This window comes from Prionailurus bengalensis, chromosome D4 (genome assembly GCF_016509475.1).
Source record: "Prionailurus bengalensis isolate Pbe53 chromosome D4, Fcat_Pben_1.1_paternal_pri, whole genome shotgun sequence".
In the NCBI taxonomy this organism is placed as follows: Eukaryota; Metazoa; Chordata; class Mammalia; order Carnivora; family Felidae; genus Prionailurus; species Prionailurus bengalensis.
Window position 1 is genome coordinate 94,175,567 of NC_057359.1, and position 15,761 is coordinate 94,191,327.

The window sequence follows — 15,761 nt, forward strand, 5'->3', positions numbered from 1 at the left end:
AAATGAACATGGCACCAAAGGAAAAAAAAAGCAACAGGTAAATGAAAGATCTTAACAGCGCTGTGTAAATTATCAGTATACAAAGTAAGAAAAGACCTAATTTCTTACTTCAAACACATACAAGTAGGAAGTGCAAATGAATGAGACCTCAGGGAAGGGAAAACCAGAGCTAGCAGAAAAGGATCTAGACAAATGCACTTACAACCCAGTGAATGAGCAAAGAATAAGGAAGGCCCCAAACACAAATCCCAAGGTGTGCAACGGCTGCTTTTCAATAAATGAACACCAAGGATTCCTGCTCCACAATGGTCCACAAGGCTGGGCGTGGTAACAGACGGACACGGACAAAAGACATCTGAACGATTACAAATGGTGGAAGGTCTCTATCCAGAGCATATACAGAATTAATGCAAATCAACAAGGCAGACTCAGGAAACCCTGCAGAAAATGAGCAGAGAATATAAACAGACAATTCTTAAAGGGGTACCCAGATAGCTCTCAAATACACCAGATGATGAAACCTGCCGGCCACTCACAAAATGCACATAAAAACGAAACAAACTTTCTAATGAACATAAGAGCAAAATTAGAAGCTGGTAAGGAATGAGCTCGTTTGTGAAGGCTGCCGGACGGGATGAGAGAATCCCTGGCCCAACCGCCAGGATGCGCTGGGAGCCTATCCACACAGAGGCCAAGTCCCTGTGGGGAAGGTGCCCCAGAGAGGGGCAGAGAGCTGCTGAGAAAGCACAGCAGAGGCAGACTGGGGACGAGCTGGCATGGACAGCTCCTGGAGAGCTCTGCTTGCGTGGAAGCAGATCCAGTGGCAGCTGAGGGGCCAGAGGGCCTAGGAAGTCTATTTCAGCAGGGGATGCAGCCTGATGGTGTGCACAGGGAAGAAAGGATGGTGCTGGAGCAGACGCTCCTGCAGTGGCCGGGCACAGCCTCGGGGGTGAGAACACGGGGAGCACAGAAGTGACGCAGTGTGGAGAGGAGCCCACAGGATGCCTGGGGCACCAAGACAATCACCACCGCATCAAATCAAGGCTGAGTGTGTGCACAGGGTTCTCTGGGCCTGAGGGCTTGCCCACCCATCAACGCTCCAAGGTCAGGGTACCCAATGCCTTACCTGGTGGAGCAAAAGGGGCCTGGTCACCTGCCTGGGCCTTGCCGAGCTCATCCAGGATCTCTTCGTGAACAGAAGGCAGCGGGAAGGACTGGCTCCTCTTCAGCAGAGGCCCAGGGGCTGCTGCACGGCTGCCCCCTCGATCTGCCGGGAGGAGACGGGTGGGAAGCAAGGCCTCTGTTCCCACAGCAGTGCACAAATCATGTCTCAAGGGCCTCTGACCACACCCTCACCACCTACACGTGCCTGGCCCTTCCCAGGGACCGTTTTAGTCCAGGTGGCCCTCCAAGCACACTGGCATGAGCCTGGCACGCTTCGGTGCTCCACCAGACCCTCAGGTGAGTTTATACAAAGCCACCTTCCAGGAAGGACCCCGCGCAGCACAGCTTGATTTTACTAGTCTGTTAGCCATTTGTTTACACACGAGCTGGTGACCTGTCCCACATCTGTTAGCATGGCTGCATGTTATACTGTCACCCTGGAGGTGACCCCCAGCCAAGATGCTTCAATGGACAGTCTCTTGCCCCAGATGTAGGCCCCTCTCAAGGGCTAGAGCGACATGAAGTTTGGAATCTGCTCCCCGAACGGCTGTCTCCTGGACAGCCAAATCCTCCCACAGAGACAGGGGTGAGGGGAGGAAAGGAGGCCCGACACAGGCTGGAGGCCAGGCCAGGGCCAGTACCTGGATCGCAGGACTCCTGGGGCCGGAGGGGCCTCTCAAGACGATCCTCAGAGCCACAGCACACCTGCCTCTTGGCCTTGCCAGCAGCCACGCTGGCCACAGACACCAGGGGGATGGCCTGGCTCTCCTGGGGCGTGAGAAAGAAGCAGGTGCTCCAGCGGTACCCTGGGCTAGTACTCTCCGCAGCCACACTTAGGGGGATGAGAAGAGTGGTGACCAGTGGAGAGACTAGCTGTGTGCTTACGGCAACAAAGGCCCAGCCTGCTTTATCCTGGCAACTCCGTCAAGTTTAAATGGTGGTCCACACTGTCAGAAACCTTAATGCCCTTCATTAAGATGGAAAGTAATATTGGGGCACCTGGATGGCTCAGTCAAACATCCGACTCTTGATCTCGGCTCAGGTCATGATCTCACAGTTCGTGAGTTCGAGCCCCACATCGGGCCCTGTGCCGACAGCTCAGAGCCTAGAGCCTGCTTTGGACTCTGTGTCTCCCTCTCTCTCTGCCCCTCCCCTGCTTACACTCTGTCTCTCTCAAAAAATTAACATTAAAAATTTGTTTTAAAAAAAGACGGACAGTAATGTAGAAAACAAAAGGTTGGGGCACCTGGGTGGTCATGATTTCAAGGTTCATGAGTTTGAGCCCCCACATCGGGTTCTCTGCTCTCAATGCAGAGCCTGCTTCAGACCCTCTGTCCACCCCCACCCCCTCTCCCACTCGCGTGTGTGCGTGCACACTCTCTAATATTTTTTTTAAATCTTAAGTTAAAAAAAAAAAACCAAAAGGATATGTCCTAAAATACCAGTAAAAGAAGATGATAAAACCTAATGCCCATCAAAACTAGATGGGGCGCCTGGGTGGCGCAGTTGGTTAAGCGCCCGACTTCAGCCAGGTCACGATCTCGCGGTCTGTGAGTTCGAGCCCCGCGTCAGGCTCTGGGCTGATGGCTCAGAGCCTGGAGCCTGTTTCCGATTCTGTGTCTCCCTCTCTCTCTGCCCCTCCCCCGTTTATGTTCTGTCTCTCTCTGTCCCAAAAAAATAAATAAAAATGTTGAAAAAAAAAAATTTTTTAAACTAGAGACAACCCCCAAGTGTAACACTGACCCCAAGAATTAGAGGTCAGCATCCAGCCCCCTCCAACCAGGGCCTCGGAGGGTCTCATCTACTGCTCACAGCAGCTCCGGGTGGAGTGAGCTGACCCTTCTCACAGCCATCAGCTCAACCCCATGGCGGGAGGGACCCCAGGGTGCAGGAGGTGGCCGCCTCCGCCGGGTGGGCAGGCAGCTCAGCTGTGTGCGCCAAGTGAGCAACAGGAAAGGGGAAATGAGGTCACAGAGCAAGGTGACCAAAGGGGCCACATTCAGGCCAAACTGTTCTGGGAGGGGTATCAGAGCAGGAGTCCCATCCCCCAAACCCCATGGGTGGGCAGGGTTCTCGGCAGGAACTCTCGGGACACTCAAGCCCCCGACTCATCTACCAGCATCTGCTTTAAGGCAGAGGAGTAAACCTTTCAAAGCCCAGGGTCCTAGCCACAAGGATGGGGGGGGGGGGGAGGCGAGGCTGCACTTACAGGGTTGAAGAGCTCTGTGGTCAGGCCCAGGTAGTTGTGCAGAGCCAGAAAGGTGACCCTCTGCAGCCGCACCATGATGATCTGTGAGGGGACAGCCAGCTGTGCCAAGCCCGGCGCCTCCTCAGACCCCCGCGCCCCTCACCACCCTCCCAGGCGTGAACCCGAGGTTCTGACAACCCCCCAACGGCCACCTAAGATATTGACGCTAGGGACGTAAGGACTCTCTGCATTATGTGTGCAAGTTTTTGGTAAATCTTTAAGATTACTTCAAAACAAGTTTAATAATAAAAAAAGAACCCTCTTGGGGGCTGGTAGGAGTTCCGAGGACCTCTGTGAGGTCATGAATGTTAACTTTTATTGTAAAATATGTATTACAAAACTTCCAAAAAGCCACCTTAATCCTTTCTACACCCACTCGGGATGCGCCTTCATGTGCGTGCAGTGGCTCCCAGGCCAGAAAGGGGGACTGCAAAAGGGACCCACCTGCACTACCCTCACCAGGGTTTCAGGATACTTCTCAAAAACTCCTTGAAAAGCCACTGCTGGGAGCCGGAGGACGGTGGAAGGGACGGCCGCGCGGGCGGACACGGTTTTGTATGGAGCAGTGTGGCCCTGCAAGGACAGCGAGGTCAGGCCGCTCCCAGCACCCTGTCTCCAGAAGGGGTGAGATGCCAGCACCTTGCCCCACACGGGACACCCACGAGGGCCCTGAGGAGCCTTGCCCTGCACGGGAAGCAGATGGCCAGCGGGCTCCAAGCACCAACCACCTCAGAGGAGCCGGCTGGCACTACAGAGAAACCCGTTTTTCTGGCGAGGATGCCACCCTCTGCTGGCACCAGCCTATCCTTCCACTGTTGCTTCCTGGCAACCCCTGGGATTTTCTCTGTCCTGATGGCTTTGCCTTTGTCAAAAGGTCACATAAATGGAACCATACAGGTCTGGCTCCTCTCACAGAGACGGCAGCTGGAGGCCCGCCATGCTGTTCACACACCAGCAGTGGCACTCTTCATGGCTGAGAACGGGGTTATTTTATGGATGCTTCACAGTGTCCTTACCACCCAGCAGCTGAAGGGCACTGGGCCTGTTTCCAGTTTGGGGCAATTATAAATAAGCTGTTATAAATGTTCACGCACCGGATTTTGTGCAAACAGTTTTCATTTCTCTTGCTAAATATCCAGGAGTGGAACTTCTGGGCCATGCGGTCTATGCATCTTTAACTTTCAAGAAACTACCATGCTGTTTCTACAGTGGCTGCACCACTTGCATGCCTCCCTTCCCCCCGCCGTGCCACGGATGAGTCTCAGCGGCCCACACGTACACCACATCTACACCGCCAGGGTTGAATGGTCAGGAACTTGGCTGGTCTGGGTCCCTGGTTTCAGGGGGAGCCCCTCAACCCTTGTAAGTCCTCACATGTTAGCAATGTCTGTGTTACCAAGGTGGGCCCAGCAGTCTCTGGAGGGAGCTGAGTGTAACTGGAAGTTTGCCTACAATGGGGGAGCGGGCTAGTCCCGACCTCCTAACCAAGCCCTGTACATCGGGAACTCTGGGCATGTGGTTCTCAAATGCTCTAAGTGAGTTCTGGGACTCAGCTCTTCTCCTTGGAATCATCTCTGCTCATTTCACATCCTTTACAGAAAGAAAACTGCACCTTACAGATTCCAACACACCAGCCAGAGCCCTACACAGCCATATGGGGCCTGTCCTGCACGTCTGGGTAGCCTCTCCCAGCACAAGGCTCCAGGCAGAGGCTGCCCCCAGCTGGCCTTCCAAGGCAGGTCTGCCTTGCTCAGAGGTAGTGTCCCTCTCAGCCCTGGCCAAGCATCTCGTGAAGGCACACCAGGTCCTGGGGCCAGAGCAAGATGCCGGAGTCCTATCCATGCCTCCACCCCAGGCCCCACCACAGCTCAAAACATGTCTGTGCCAGTCTAACAGGGATGGGTGAAAACAATGGGCACCCTCAAAGTCTCTGGAGTTTATCACCCCCTTGTGCACAAGAACTCAAGAATTGGATCAGAGGACACCCACCAAGGGCTCCGCCCACCATGTGAGTGTCACACTTGTGTACATAGGTTCCTGGCCCCACAAGGATGCATCCTTGCCAAGGTCTGCTGCACTGCTCTAGAGACTCCTCTGTGCAGTTTCTGGGGAAACTGAGGTATAAGCTGCCTCAGTACATAGCTAAAAGTGAAAGCAGAAAGTATAACTTCGAAGGTAAGGTGACAATCACATGCCACCTTTTGAGCTACACAGGTGTGTGCATTATCTAAGCTCAGGTAGCAGACACCTAAGATTTGCTTCATTGTATGAAAACTTTACTCATGAGAAAAAGAAAATTAAACATTAAATTCTAGCTAATGAGATGGGAATAGTCATGCTGAGCTGAGACTTTTTGAAGCTGGTGATGCACACACGATTAATTTTACGATTCTGTCTACTTTTGAATATGTTTCAAGTGTACCATGATAAAAAGTTTAAAAATCCCAAGATAACATGAAATGTTATCTTTTAATTGACTGGACTGGCAAAGATCAAACATGAGATGGCTCCCTAGCTGATGGGGTGAGGACACAGGTGTCCTCCTGCAGGACCGTGGCTCAGGCGTGGGGGGGGTGCACTCTCACACCTGGGAAGTCTCTGCTAGGGATTTGTCTTGCAAATTGATCCTCAAACATATGGAGTGGTGTGCACACAAAACCAGTCAACAGCAGGAGATTGGGAAAAACAGAGAGACACCTGTTACCACAGAAGATCCATGGGAGGGCCCTCCTAGGAAGGGGCCTTGGGGCCTAAAGGGTGAGAGGAAGTGTTTTCGCTCACAACATTTGTGCCTTTTGCATCTCAGACCACGTGTATATAACAATAATCATTTAAGAGACAGCCAAAACCCGTGAGCAAATGCCCAGCTCTCCTTCAACACACAGTTAAAGCTGTTCTCCCACACACCCTTGACCTGCTAGGGGTCCCTCCCGTCCTAGGCCAGCCCCTCGCCACTGGGGAGAACTGGACTCGGCAGTGAGGGACATGCTGTCCAGGTGACTTCCGGGTAGACCCAGGAGACTCACAGTGATGACATCCAGGATGCTGAGGAGACTGTGGACGCTGTCTCCAGCCAGAACCTCCTTGACCGCCACCTCGGTGCCATCCTGCACTCAGGAAACAGAGCAGAGTCATCCCCTGACAGGTGGCTCAGCCCAGCCCAGGCCAGCTGGGCAACCCAGCCTCCACTGTCGCCTGTCCCGAGGGTTAGGCTGTGCCCTACTTGACCTTCAGGAATTAGAGGTGGAATAAGCTCCAAAGCAGAGGACAGAAAAAACAAAGATGAGTTAAGAGCAATCAGGAAGCTCGGCCTGGGCGTGGCCCTTCAACCCAGGGCATATTCTAACTAGGAGGACTTAGATTGAATTTCATAAAACCTAAGTGAGTGTGCTGGCCCAAACAAAAAGTTCTAAGGACCAAATTCGGTTGTTACTGGCATAAATAATAGCATTTTGATGTGTTTTTCCACTGGATTAAAAGAGAAAGAAAAGCAGGTGCTTATTTATTTATTTATTTATTTTTATTATTATTTTTTTTTTTAACGTTTATTTTTATTTTTGAGACAGAGAGAGACAGAGCATGAATAGGGGAGGGGCAGAGAGAGAGGGAGACACAGAATCCGAAACAGGCTCCAGGCTCTGAGCTGTCAGCACAGAGCCCGACGCGGGGCTCAAACTCACGGACTGTGAGATCATGACCTGAGCCGAAGTCGGACGCTCAACCGACTGAGCCACCCAGGTGCCCCAACGGGTGCTTATTTAATACAGGAACTTCTCAGCTTCACCCAGGAAATTCCTTTTTGAACTTGTTCAAACTTGGCCCTGGTCACCCTCCAGGAACCCTTCCTTCTGGCCCAAAGTCACATTTTCAGGAAAGGCCTGCTAGCTGGGAAACAATAACCCTGGATGCTGATGGCCCAAATGGGAGGAAACTAGACAAAGACCATTTCTTCTCTCATCATCCCATCAAGTCCAGTGTGGGATGAAGCCACACACACACACAGTAATTTTGCCCGGACAACATCGTATCTAGAAACCCAAAGAATATGTGGGATCCATTCTGGGTCAGGGCCCACCCCAGGGTCCTGGCAGGTGGGGACTTCCCTAAGGTCAGGGGCCACTTTGTGCAGACTGGGGCTCACTGAGTGTCTGCTTCAACAATAACAAGCAGTGGGAAGCCTGGGTCACTCCCCTGGGCAAATAAAAGGATACATTCTGCTGGAAAGCAAGACTTCCACAGGCTTGATTGGCCTGGAAGTTACTCCCTGGGACGTCTAATTCATGGGTGTAATTAACAGAGGCAGGAAGCAAGTATTGCGTTTCCAGCTGAATTAATACCTTAATTATTTTCTTAGAGTTAAAATCATTCACAACAGGCAGCAGGTCAACACCCAACTGCTGAGGGTGTTCTCGGGAAACTGGAGAGACATCTCAAAAGGCTTAGAACAGGTAAAAGGCAGAAAACCACTGAATGCCACTGAGCCCACTAACCCATGGGTACCCCCACATGCATGAGTGAAGGTAACGTACCAACACTGAAGGGCAGCTGTGTGCCAATGCCGGGACCAAAGTGTGCCATTTTCCCCAAAGAACTGAAACTTAAAATGTTATACTAACTTTTCAATATAAAACTTAAAAAAATGTTTTCAATGGCAGACATCTAAGTAAAAACACAACATGAGCACCTGGCTGGCTCAGTCGGTAGAGCATGCAACTCTTGATTTTAGGGTTGTGAGTTCAAGCCCCATGTTGGGTGTAGAACTTACTTAAAAAAGAAACACAACAAACAACATACACAACAGACCCACACCCTCTACCTTGCTCTGCACTCCCTTGGGCCATCCACACACGTGACAGGCGCTCTTACCGCGTCCTGGATGCAGACTTCCAGGCGCCCATCCTGCACTACATAGATGCTGGTATCTGGTTCCCCCGGCTGAAAGACGTGTTCCCCTTCGAGCAGCTGTACAAAGATCATGTGTTTGCAAAGTTCCAGGAACAGTGGCTTCTCAAAGTGGCCCAGGACCCTGTAAGAACCATAGCACATGTGGGACACCTTCTGGAAAGGAGAGAAGGAAGGACAGCATTTCAAAGAGGCTGATGCAAATACAGCCACTGCCACAGGCACTGCTGGTCAGACCCACAGGGCTAGAGTTCACAGAGAAGCAGACCCTGCGGCACTGGCCACCTGGAGTCACTGTCAGGACAGAAGCTTACACTTCGGGAATTCCCATAAACTGCTTTCCCGTCAGCTCGAAGAACTCTTGAGCCATGACTATGAATCTGAACCAGAGACATAAGCAAAAGCAGGTGGACGGGACACCCCTCCTGGATGGTGAAGCGCCACTAGAAAGAATGGGGTTTCTGCGCAGAGATGGAAGGGAACCCAGCCTTGCAGCTTTGATCCAGCCACACACTTCCCATAGCTGCTCTGAGTTTCCTCACGAAGACGGAAATGCTGATTAGTAAACAAATACTAAACTAAACAGGAAAGAGCTGTGAGAGGCCGTGCGGACGGCCAGAGAAGGTAAACTTAGCTCGGGCAGTCCTAGGGAGCACAGCCCCAGGCCTCCTGCATCCTCCTTCACCCGGCTGGTCTCACCTCACATTCTTCAACATGTACAAAACTTCTGATGGCAGGTGAGAATTCTTCACGTCAAACTCTGTGAGATCCGCCTCCAGCAGGGAGGGTGGTGGCTCCTTTGGCTGCAGGGTTGGGTATTCCTTCTTGAAACGCAGAATCCTACAAAGCAGAGATACGTGCCTCTGGAGCAGAAGCCCAAAGGGGTTCGAAGCAGATGGCAGGAGTACTGCAAACCCAGAGGCAGGGAGGCCATAGGCAGCAGCGATGGCCAGCAGGCTCACCAGGGCCCACCAGGGAGGCCAGCTGGGGCACGTGTGGTCTCAAGGACATTCCCAGTACCTCTTGGCCAAAGACAGCACTTTGGTCCTCTTCCTTGCCCGCTGCCGGGGGGCAGCCGTGCTCCCCACAAGAGTGTGGGGCAGCGTGGTCACCTGCAAGGTGAAGGGAAAGGCCGAGTCCTGACCCTGTGACCTACTGGACCCAGCCTCAGCCTCAGGGGTCAACCTCAGGGGTCAACCGCAGCCCTCAGGAGCTGGGCTGCCAGCAGGTGTGACAGCAGCTCCCAGGGTCTTTCCCTGCCTGCCCCACCTGCCCCACTTGCCCTGGGCACAGGGAACCATCCCTGGTGCCGTTGGCGATGAAGTGCCACCTGGCCGTATCACCAAACAGCCAGCATTCTCAGAGTGATGGATCCTCAGGCCTGTGTCCCCTCTGCCTGCAAAGCTGACACTCAGCCTCCCCTCTGTCACGCTGGCACAGCAGCCCCTTTCGACAGCCTTTTAAAAGCTGGCCCTATCCCGTTCAGGCTCTAGGCCAGCATCATGGCCTGCAAGCAGCACCAGTGTGTCTTTGTTTCATGGCCAGGAGAACAGGAGGTCCACCTAAGGACTCACATGGCTTCTTGTGTGGTATTTCGAGTTTGCTACAAAGAACATGAATTAACTGCTTATTCAGAACAAGTAACAAATCGCGACTATTTTAAAATACCAGGAGTTATTTTAAACACCCATTTCAAGTACACTAAGCCTCTGAGAAGTGTGGGGTTCCTCCTGCCCTCAGGGGAGTGGAAGAGACTGGGGGTGACCAGGCAGGGCTCCACCAGACTGAGAAGCGAGGCCTCCGAGCTTCCAAATCTTGGCAGGACCCCCAATTTCAGCACCATGGCCAGAACCCTGTGTGTCCATGCACCCCAGAATATTCCTGAAAGAGACCCTGTCCTCTTTTCTAGCTGAGACGAATGTGCACCTCAAAGGGCCAATGAGCCCTCCGTCTCTGCTCTGGCCAACAGTCTCTGAACGTTAGGAGGACCCCACAATGTGGCATGAGGGCAGCTGCAGGCTGTTGGGGCCCCCACCGCGCTGGGGCCCGTAGGAACACAGGGCCTGCGGCACAAGTTACCTTCCTCATGATCTTCCTGCCGTAAAACATCACTTTGTCTCTCTTTCGGAATCTGTACTGCGGAGTGGGCTGTACCTGTCCTGCAAGGGGAGCAGAGGGGTCTCCTGAGCCACGGCTGGGACACAGGCAGGCAGGAAGGCTCTGCCAAGCAGCCCGTAGGGCACATACACCGAGCCTATCCTGCCCCTGCTACGGTTTATGGTGTCAGGGAATGGCACCCAGCGTCTGGGGCCCAGGCTGGCACAGACTGGATCACAGGGAACAGGACTCGCAGCCCTTCGTACCCAGTGAAATGGAAGGGCATTCAGAAAAGGGTCTCTGCGAGCCGAGAAAGCTGGGAACATACTCAAATCCCATAGGTCTGGCGTGCACAGCCTCAGGCCAGCAATTCCCACCAAAAGCCACCACAGGCTTGAGGGCTGCTCCTAGAAGCTCACAACAGGGGTTAGGTCACCGAACCTTCCCCTACTCTCCCAAGCCCTTGTCCCTTCCCCATAGAGGTGGATATCTGAAGTAAGATACTCACGGAATCGGTTAACTCTCCTATACACAAAAAAGACGGTGATGCCAACAAGGGCGAGGGCCAGGAGGGCTCCAATCACAATCCCCACAAGCTGGGTGAGATCACAGACAGACAGAGCGCCTGTCAGCAAGGCTGCCGCAGAGCCCCTCCCTACCCCGGCAACAGGCTGGGACGGAGGTGACAGGAGCAGCCAGGAGTGAAGCAAGCCCACAAATCCCAGCGCCCACCCGTCACCAGGAGGCACGTAAGGCGGTTACCATGGTAGACTGTGACCGCTGCTCCGTCAACTGCAGCCCCCAGGACTGCAGGACAGGACCCAGACAAAAGCCAGCCTGGAAGGGAACACTGTGGTCACGAAGGGCCAACACAGGCATGGCCCTGGCTTCCCAGGGTCGCAAGAATAAAGCTGCTGGTTAGAAGGGCAGTCAGCAGCCCTGGGAGAAGTGTTCTTCTGGGCTGCTGAGGTCCTCCGAGCGCACCTGCTCAGCACAGAGAGAGAAACCCGACCTCCAAGGCCACCCGTGGGATGGCTGGGCAGGGCCAGCAGCTGTGCCGTGTAGAATCCTCAATCTTCAGCTTTTCAGTTCCTCAGATGCAAGTCTAGAGGAGCAAACCCGGCTAGCCACTAGGGGTGCACCCCACAACACCGCGTGCTGCCAGCCACGTGCCAGGGCACATCGAAGCCTGCACCGCAGCGATGTTGAGCAACCCCAAGAGCCACCTGGATTCTGAGAACACGGCATATCAGCTCATAGCAGAGAAAGGTTATTTACCAGCACCAACCACTCCCCAAGAAGGAGATTTTAGGGGCTTCTGAAGTCCAGACCCAAGGGAGGGAGGAGGAAGAGAAAAGTGAGCACAGGAGGGTGAGTGGGCAGATGGCTGGGGCCACCTACCTGGAGGGTACTGGCTGATTCCCCCAAAATGATGAAGATGAAAACAAGCAAGAGAAACCAGTGAAACAAGCAGCCACTGTGCATTCCTCCAGGTGCCCACATACCTCCTCCCAAGAGGCCAGGAAGAGGAGAGGGCAGGGAGCCCCTGTTAATCCTCTCTAGTTTCTACACAAGTGCCAAGAACTAAAGCAGAAGCCAGCATTAGACACCAGAAAACCCAGTGAAATGGAAGGGCATTCAGAAAAGGGTCTCAAAAGCAGAATGTCGGTTGCCTCAAGGCAGAATAAGTAAGTGGTCCAGAAAACCATGTTTTTGAACTTGGTTCAGGAGGCAAATGGAAGCTGTGGGAGTTTTTTGCTTCAGAGCTGAGGCACCCAGCCTCTCCTGGCCTCAATTGTGCTCAGCTCTCAACATGACAGCACTCACAACCACACCCTTCACTAAGTGTGTCCCTTAGAGCTCAACCACCACTTTGGGGACAACCAGGGATATCCACAGAAAGGGTCACACAGGTGTCCCATAATCTAGTTCTATAACTTCGTATGGTTGAGCATCTCAGGCTTTTGTGGTTGTTTTAGTGTATCTAGTTTTGTTTCAGGAATAGAGAAAGGCCTTTGTGATGTAGCTACAGATGTTCCACTGAGGAAAAGACTCCCATCAAAACAAGAAGTCTGGGGCACGTGGGTGGCTCAGTCAGTTAAGCATCTGACTTCAGCTGAGATCATGATCTCATAGTTCATGGGTTCAAGTCCCACGTCAGGCTCTGTGCTAACAGCTCAGAGCCTGGAGCCTCTTTGGATTCTGTGTCTTCCCCTCTCTCTACAACTCCCTCACTCACACACTCACTCTCTCTCTCTCTCTCTCTCTCTCTGAAAAATAAACATTAAAAAAATTTTTTTTAAACAAACAAGCAGAAGTCCTAAGGGAGCAGGAACTGAGTTTTGACCTCAGGGAAGACGTGGCTTCAAGATCCGACAGGGAGACAGAGGGGCCCAGACCACCTCTCCCACATTTAGCCAACTTCAAGGAGCTGCCCACAGAGCAAATGCAGAAACACCCCTAACTGGGAATTTTGAGGCTCTGATTCATCCCCGGAACCATCTAGTTCCATACCTCTGGGCTGGCATCTTCCTCTTGCTTCATGGCTAAAAATGAAAAAAACAGTCAAGGTGAAAAGAAGCACTGGTTCAGGGCAAATGTTCCCTCAACTCACGCTCATGCGGCAGAGCAATGCCTTCAGCCTTTTCTCCTGGGTTCCTCTTCTCCTTAAATTATGTCTTCACTGAAAGGAAAACCCTGGTGGAAAGCTGTGTTCTCCAAGAAGAGAAACACCAGAGCCACTTCCCTCTCTGTAAACAGCTCTCCCATGGCTGCCCAGGGACCCGGAACCGCAGCCAAGTCCTACTCCTCTCCCAGCTGGTCAAGGGCGGGTGTGGGCAGCTCAGCCAAGGCCCAGTGCAGCCAGGAGCTCCCGGTGCCTCAGCGATGAGGCTGTGGCTGGGGGGTGAGGTAGGGGTGTGTGGGGCCAGGCCAGGCAGCAGACTGTGAGAACACCTAGTGGCCTGTGTCAGGGGATTTCCTATCCGGTGTGGTTGGCCTCAAGGTGGGTGTGTTGGGTCCAGGAGATGATGAATTGAGGACCTGCCTGGTTCACTTTCCCCCTGTCTAGAGGTGAGGAGCCAGGTCTGGGGCCTTCACCTTGTGGCTCTCAGACCCCTTAGAAAAGCAGCAGCAAGGGAGGATTTATCTCTTCCAAAATCCCACCCAGAGAAATCAGGATGCAGAAGGCAGATGCAAGGTCATAGCCCACTTTCTCCTGGGTCAAATGTCCTGTGTCCTCTGCCACCACATGGAGAACCCTTCCTTCTCAGTCTCCTGAAAGGCCAGCAGCGCCCTTGACCCCAGCTCTGTGGTCTGCTAGTGCCCTGACCAGGCAGTCTCCCCACGCACCCCACCCTGCACATTTGAGGTGGGGTAGAGCTCATGGCCCTCAGCGCGTGCTAGGGAGGCAAAGTGGAAGCCATTGCTTCTCCATCTGGGACAGCACAGAGCCAGAGGGAAAGGGCGCAAGCGGGCTGCAGGGTTGGGAAACGGCAGGTTAGGAGACACCGGGGTTAGTGGCCATCCAGGTTGGGGGTGTCATTTTGGAGGGTCATCAGGTTGGGTAACCTCGGGGTTAACAGGCGTTGGGGTTGACGGGTGTCGGGGTGAAGGGGGCGTCGAGGTTAGGGGGCTCGGGGTTGAAGGCGGTTGGAGTTGGGCGGCTTGGGTTGACAGGCAGCGGGGTGGGGACTCAGGGTTGGGGGACCTCGGAGTTGGGGGCTCGGGGTTGACCGGAGTCGGGGTTAGAAGCGGTGGTTAGTGTCCGGACGACCGAGAGGACACGGCTCCACCTCCCACAGGCGGCTCACCGCGCAGCGCAGGGCCGCGCGGGCCTGTGGGGCGGTGTGCGTCCGTCACCGGGTGGGGCAGCTAATGGCTACCCTTCCTCTCGGGACCCGCCAGAACCTCAGGGCGCTCTGCGGGGACTCACCGGGACCGCGCGCGCCCGACGCCCGCGCTCCCGTCACTACCCCCCACCGCCCGGCCGCCGACGTCCGCGCTCGCGTCACTACCCCGACTGCCGGGCCGCCGACGTCCGCGCTCCCGTCACTACCCAGCCGCCGGACCGCCGACGTCCGCGCTCCCGCCGCCCCGCCGCGGACGCCGGACCTCCACGCGCATTGGCCGGGGCCTGGAGGTCCCGCCCACTCGCAGGGCGGAGGCTGCGCATTGGACGCAGTGCAGCCAATCGGAGCTGCTTTGCAGCGGCGCAGCGGCCTGACGGCGCCGGAAGCCGCGCGGACTGCCGGAAGTCATCCACGGGAGCCGGAAGCTGAGTGCCGTGCTGCAGAGACCCGCAAGAGTTCGCCTGGCGGCGGCCTCCTACGCGAGAACTGGCTCGGAGGACGCGCGCATCCTGCAGGACCCACCACCCAGCATGGGCCTCCTGAGCGGCGCGGCCCGCATCGTGGTGCGGGGCGCCGACCGCATGAGTAGGTGGACCAGCAAGCGGGGCCCACGTACCTTCTATAAGAGCCGTGGTACCAAGGGCACCGGCGTGCACGCCCGCGACGGGAAGTTCGTGCAGGTCAAGGAAATGGTCCCGGAGCTGGTGGTGCCCGACCTGGCTGGCTTCAAGCTCAAGCCCTATGTGAACTACCGCGTCCCGGCGGGCACAGACGTGCCGCTGACGGCCGAGCAGCTGTTCCTGGAGGCAGTGGCACCTGCTATCGAGAAGGACTACAGGGACGGCACTTTCGACCCGGAGCAGCTGGACAAGTACGGCTTTGAGCCCACGCAGGAAGGCAAGCTCTTCCAGCTATACCCCAAGAACTTCCCGCGCTAGGAGCCGAGGAGTGGCAGCCGCTGGGTGTGCCTGTGGACTGCGTCCGGCCATCGCCCCCGACCGCTGGTCCCGGGGTGGGCGAGCGGGGAGGCATTTCCTTCGTTTTGTTCCTATTAAAGTCCTTAGCTACCGTCCGGTGTTGGTTTTGGCATCTGATCATTGTGAGATGAAAGGGTGCAGCATGATAGATCCAGGTGTAGTGAGCGAGGCAGAGCTCGCACAGAGGCCCTGTTCCCGGTGAAACTGGAAGCACTGTCTTTCCAACCAAAAAGTTCTGGGGAGGAAGGCCGAGGGCGAGAAGACACGGAAGGAGAATTCACAAGGCACATGGTGCCACATGACAACACTGGTTATCTGTCCCCCCAGATTCTTCACTCCCGAAACCAGTCAGCATATTCTTTATGGGTTGAAAAACAACTATTCTGGGGGCAAAACCTCCTGTAGTCTACAGTCTCCCCTCTGGGTTCCCCGGTTTCAGTGCATAGTCCCTTAAGTCTTACGTATTCTGCTTCATATTTAATTGACCCTTAGTTAAATACCATTAACACAAACTCTTAAGGA

The 15,761-nt window shown here is 54.4% G+C and overlaps 2 protein-coding genes across 2 annotated transcripts in view; one reads left to right on the top strand and one right to left on the bottom strand.

Annotated features, from left to right (window-relative positions):
- Nucleotides 1-14,483, bottom strand: part of PNPLA7 (patatin like phospholipase domain containing 7) — a 64,176-nt gene extending 49,693 nt beyond the window's left edge. The window contains 13 exon segments of the mRNA XM_043565516.1: nucleotides 1,127-1,267; nucleotides 1,806-1,932; nucleotides 3,374-3,454; nucleotides 3,857-3,985; nucleotides 6,439-6,519; nucleotides 8,279-8,438; nucleotides 9,014-9,154; nucleotides 9,335-9,426; nucleotides 10,394-10,473; nucleotides 10,920-11,007; nucleotides 11,174-11,248; nucleotides 12,926-12,957; nucleotides 14,346-14,483. Of these exon segments, the coding sequence (XP_043421451.1) occupies nucleotides 1,127-1,267; nucleotides 1,806-1,932; nucleotides 3,374-3,454; nucleotides 3,857-3,985; nucleotides 6,439-6,519; nucleotides 8,279-8,438; nucleotides 9,014-9,154; nucleotides 9,335-9,426; nucleotides 10,394-10,473; nucleotides 10,920-11,007; nucleotides 11,174-11,248; nucleotides 12,926-12,955 (1,225 nt within the window). The 5' untranslated portion in view covers nucleotides 12,956-12,957; nucleotides 14,346-14,483.
- Nucleotides 14,484-14,651: 168 nt separating this feature from the next.
- MRPL41 (mitochondrial ribosomal protein L41) lies at nucleotides 14,652-15,334 on the top strand. Its single transcript, XM_043565532.1, has one exon. It carries the CDS (start codon nucleotides 14,793-14,795, stop codon nucleotides 15,198-15,200), a length of 408 nt encoding a protein of 135 aa, XP_043421467.1. The 5' UTR covers nucleotides 14,652-14,792; the 3' UTR covers nucleotides 15,201-15,334.
- Nucleotides 15,335-15,761: the final 427 nt, after the last annotated feature.

What these genes read in the sequence shown, in the direction of transcription:
- MRPL41 (XM_043565532.1), top strand. Translation starts at nt 14,793, where the DNA reads ATGGGCCTCCTGAGCGGCGCGGCCCGCATCGTGGTGCGGGGCGCCGAC.